This window comes from Myotis davidii, unplaced genomic scaffold, assembly GCF_000327345.1.
Source record: "Myotis davidii unplaced genomic scaffold, ASM32734v1 scaffold111, whole genome shotgun sequence".
Lineage (NCBI taxonomy): Eukaryota > Metazoa > Chordata > Mammalia > Chiroptera > Vespertilionidae > Myotis > Myotis davidii.
Window position 1 is genome coordinate 3,285,650 of NW_006284347.1, and position 3,761 is coordinate 3,289,410.

Consider the following 3,761-nt stretch of genomic DNA (forward strand, 5'->3'; position numbering starts at 1 on the left):
GCGCTGAGTAAATACAGAGGACTGCTGCCTGGTGTTCATCCCTGAGAAATTTAATATTTTAAGGAGGCGAAAAGTCACCGAACGCAGGCCACTTCCCATCGTCTGGCACGTAGACTTCTTGTTCCAGGATTTAGGAACAAGAAAACAGGGCAGCCGAAGGGATTTACCGCCCGCGGTGCTGCCCAACAGGTGTTCTCTGCGGTTTCATTTAAAGCAGCGGTTCTCAACCTGTGGGTCGCGACCCCTTTGGGGGTCGAACGACCTTTTCACAGGGGTCCCCTAAGACTATCGGAAAACACATACATAATTAAATAATGTTCTTGTGATTAGTCACTGTGCTTTAATTATGTTCAATTTGCAACAATGAACATACATCCTGCATATCAGATATTTATATGACGATTCATAACAGTAGCAACATGACAGTTATGAAGTAGCCACGAAAATAATTTTATGGTTGGGTCACAACATGAGGAACTAAATGAAATGGTCCGGCATTAGGAAGGTTGAGAACCGCTGATTTAAAGCGTGTGTTTCAGCATGGACTCTTGGTATCCCCGCAGCAGGGGAGCCTTCGGAGCCGACTTTCCCAGCATTTTATCTTGGTCAGCACCTCGAGGTGACGTGTGTCCCCCCTTCTTCCCCCCAAACACCTTTTCGTGTTCCTAGTCAGACCTTCCCAACCGCGCTCTTCGTTGACTGGCCCGCTGGAGTGAGTTTTGTCTCTTGGAAGTCACTTTTGTCCCACCATTTTTTTTAAGCTAAAATAGTAAATTAACTTTGTGGGCTGCTGCTGTTGTTTTTAGAGGAGTTTTTATGAGGACCTTCACAGATGCACGCGTTTATCGGCAGCTTCTGCTGGGACTCCGCTCTCTGCTTTGACACGCACAAGTGAAGAGTTGAGGAGCCGGCCCCGGCCTGTGTGGCTCGGGGTTGGATGCCATCCTATCCGAGCCCGGAAGGGTTGCCGGTTGCATCCGCCCCGCTCCCCATCGGGGCACGGGCTCCATCCCCAGTAGGGGGCGTGCTGGAGGCCGCCGATGTTTTCCTCTCTCGCCCTCTGTCCATAAAATCAATTTAAAAATCTTTAAAAAATGTAAAGCAGCCACAGTTTCTTGTAGCGGGCAGGGCAAAAGTAGATTTACAGTTGTTCGTATGGAAAGTAATACAATAATTAACAAATAACACAAGAATCAATTATTCTGAATACTCAAAACTGTAAAGCTACATTTGCCCCTCCCTGTAGATTTATTGTTGTGATAACAAATGTGTCAGTAAATGTGAATAATTTTGAATACTCAAAACTGTAAAGCTACATTTTCCCCTCCCTGTAGATTTATTGTGATAACAAATGTGTCAGTAAATGTGAATATATATTCGTTGAATATTGAAAGTATCTGTGCTCAAACAGTGAGTAACTGGGGTGGCAATGTGATAGCTCATTTTCAAATAATGCACTAGCATGCCATAAAATAGGTTAATCAGGAGACCATTATGAAACTAATAAATGGAGTTAGACAGGTTTTGCTCCTTTAACTTAAGTGAGTTTTGTTAGCATTGCTTTTTCCAGTCTAGAGTTGTAAGAATTAAGTGATAGTATAATAACTGAATTAATTTGTTGCTTACCAGTAACAAAATGAAGTGTCAGGTTAAAGATAATTCTTTTAATTATTGGAAAGTTTCAATAATGTGGATCTCCCTGTAGTTTCAGTTTTATCTTTGATTGAAAATGTTTTTCATTAAAAGAATGGCTTAATATTTACAAGATTCCTCTATAACTCAAAAGAACATTTACTTTCAGGTTCAAGTGAGCATTTCTGGCTATTTAAAATGTTGCTGTTTCTTACAATTTTCTTTTATTTTGCAGAGATGGTTTAAAGCTTGAAACTGAATTATTGGATGGAAAAACCAAGCTAATATTGTCTCCATATGGTATGCTCTGTTACTGGAATCTAAAAATGTTAACTTTTAAAATTACTATATAAAATTTATACTACTTTAACTGACTTTTTACTTGTAGTAGAGGGATATTTAAATGGTACTTTGAAAAAAAGCAGTTTACCCTAACTTCCTCAAATTGATTTTTAGCCAATTCAGGGTACATCACTGCTTACCACTGTCAGTATTCATGAAATTTAATGTTCCAATATAGTTCATGTGTTATATATCTCTTCATTATATTTGCATATGGCAAATATCCCAGTTGCCTAATGTATAACCTGAGTGAAAATGTACTTATGTTCTGTGCATGTAAAGAATGTAATGTTTGAGAAAATTAAATCTACAGTAAGACCACAGTTGCTAAAGCCATTTTTCATATTAATTTTAAAACTCAGAGTATATACTTTGGTAGTCTTCTCATTCACATTATTTTCTTTTTCCCTGACCTGTTTATACTTTTTACCTTGGAAAATAAAAATGAAGTAGAAATGTTTGAACCATACTATAAAAAAGCACTCAGGACCTAAAGTTAATGCTTTTTGGGGTTAATATTTCTACTGGTAGTAATATCTTAAAACAATGCTAATTTAATTTTATAACTGCCTTAGTCTGTTTTCAGTTGATAGTTTAGTAATTTTTTCTTTTCTTTTTTAGAACGTAAATCAAACATTTCTGTAAAGGTAAGCCAAACAAATGACTTTGACCTGACCTATTTTCAAATGTAAAATGTGTTTTACAGTGATTTGAAAATAATCTGTGCTAAAATATTATAAGGGGTTAGGAGTGATGGTAAGAAGTTATTGTTCCCTTGTCTTCAGGCTGGTTCTTTCACAGGAATGGAATAATAATTTTTCTGTTGTAAAAGCCTTTTAGAACCCTTTTCTCTAGTTCAGTGCTGGGAATGTTCTAAAAATAGTGCTTTCAATATGGTAGCAAGCCTCTAGTGGTATGTTGACTGAGGAAGTGAATTTTAAATTTTATTTAATTTTAAATGTAATAGCTACTGTACTGGACAGTACAGTTCCCAAGATGTTTAAAAATAGATATTCATACTTGAAAACAAAAATATTTTCTTTCATACTCATTCCATTTTTTAACATTTTTATTTTTCAATTGCAGTTGATATTAGTTTCAGGTGTACCGCATAGTGATTAGACAATAATAAACTTTAAAAAGCATACTCACCTGGCACAATACACAGATAATACAACATTGACTATGTTTCCTGTACTATACATCCTCATACCGAAGCCATTTTTCCACACCAAAAGGGTATATTTGATTCACAAATTCTTAATATGCATTTAGCTTTCTCCTTTAAGAGATCAAACTTGAGCTTAATGATGATTTTTCTTTAAAATTTTATTTTTTTAAATCAGGGAACTATAGTGCCTTTTTCTTTCTTTTTTCTTTTTCTTAATCCTCACCAAGGATATTTTTCCATTGATTTTTAGAGAGCGTGGAAAGGAGAGGGAGAGAGAGAGAGAGAAACATCTATGTGAGAGAGACACATTGATTGGTTACCTCATTTGCTCATCCCAAACAGGGCTGGGTAACCTGAAACAAGGTACATGCCCTTGAAAGAAATCGGAATTGAAACTGTGACCCTTCAGTTGGTGGGCTGACGCTCTAGCCCAGGGGTGGGCAACCTTTTTGTGAGTGCGTGCCAAAACCAGCAAAATCTCTGACTCAAATTCTTCTGTGTGCCGACCCTAATTTTTTGAGAACATGTTACGCCTACTTGATATTTCTTAAGGTGTACATATGTGAAGAACCTTGAAGAAATAATAAAATTCATTCGAGCGACAAAAACACAGTAT

General features: G+C 36.9%; 1 protein-coding gene across 1 annotated transcript in view; it reads left to right on the plus strand.

The window, feature by feature from the left end:
- Positions 1-3,761, plus strand: part of CCDC66 (coiled-coil domain containing 66) — a 56,606-nt gene that overhangs the window by 403 nt on the left and 52,442 nt on the right. Inside the window, exons 2-3 of the mRNA XM_006754683.2 lie at positions 1,868-1,932; positions 2,596-2,621. Of these exons, the coding sequence (XP_006754746.1) occupies positions 1,868-1,932; positions 2,596-2,621 (91 nt within the window). The remainder of the gene's footprint in view (positions 1-1,867; positions 1,933-2,595; positions 2,622-3,761) is intronic.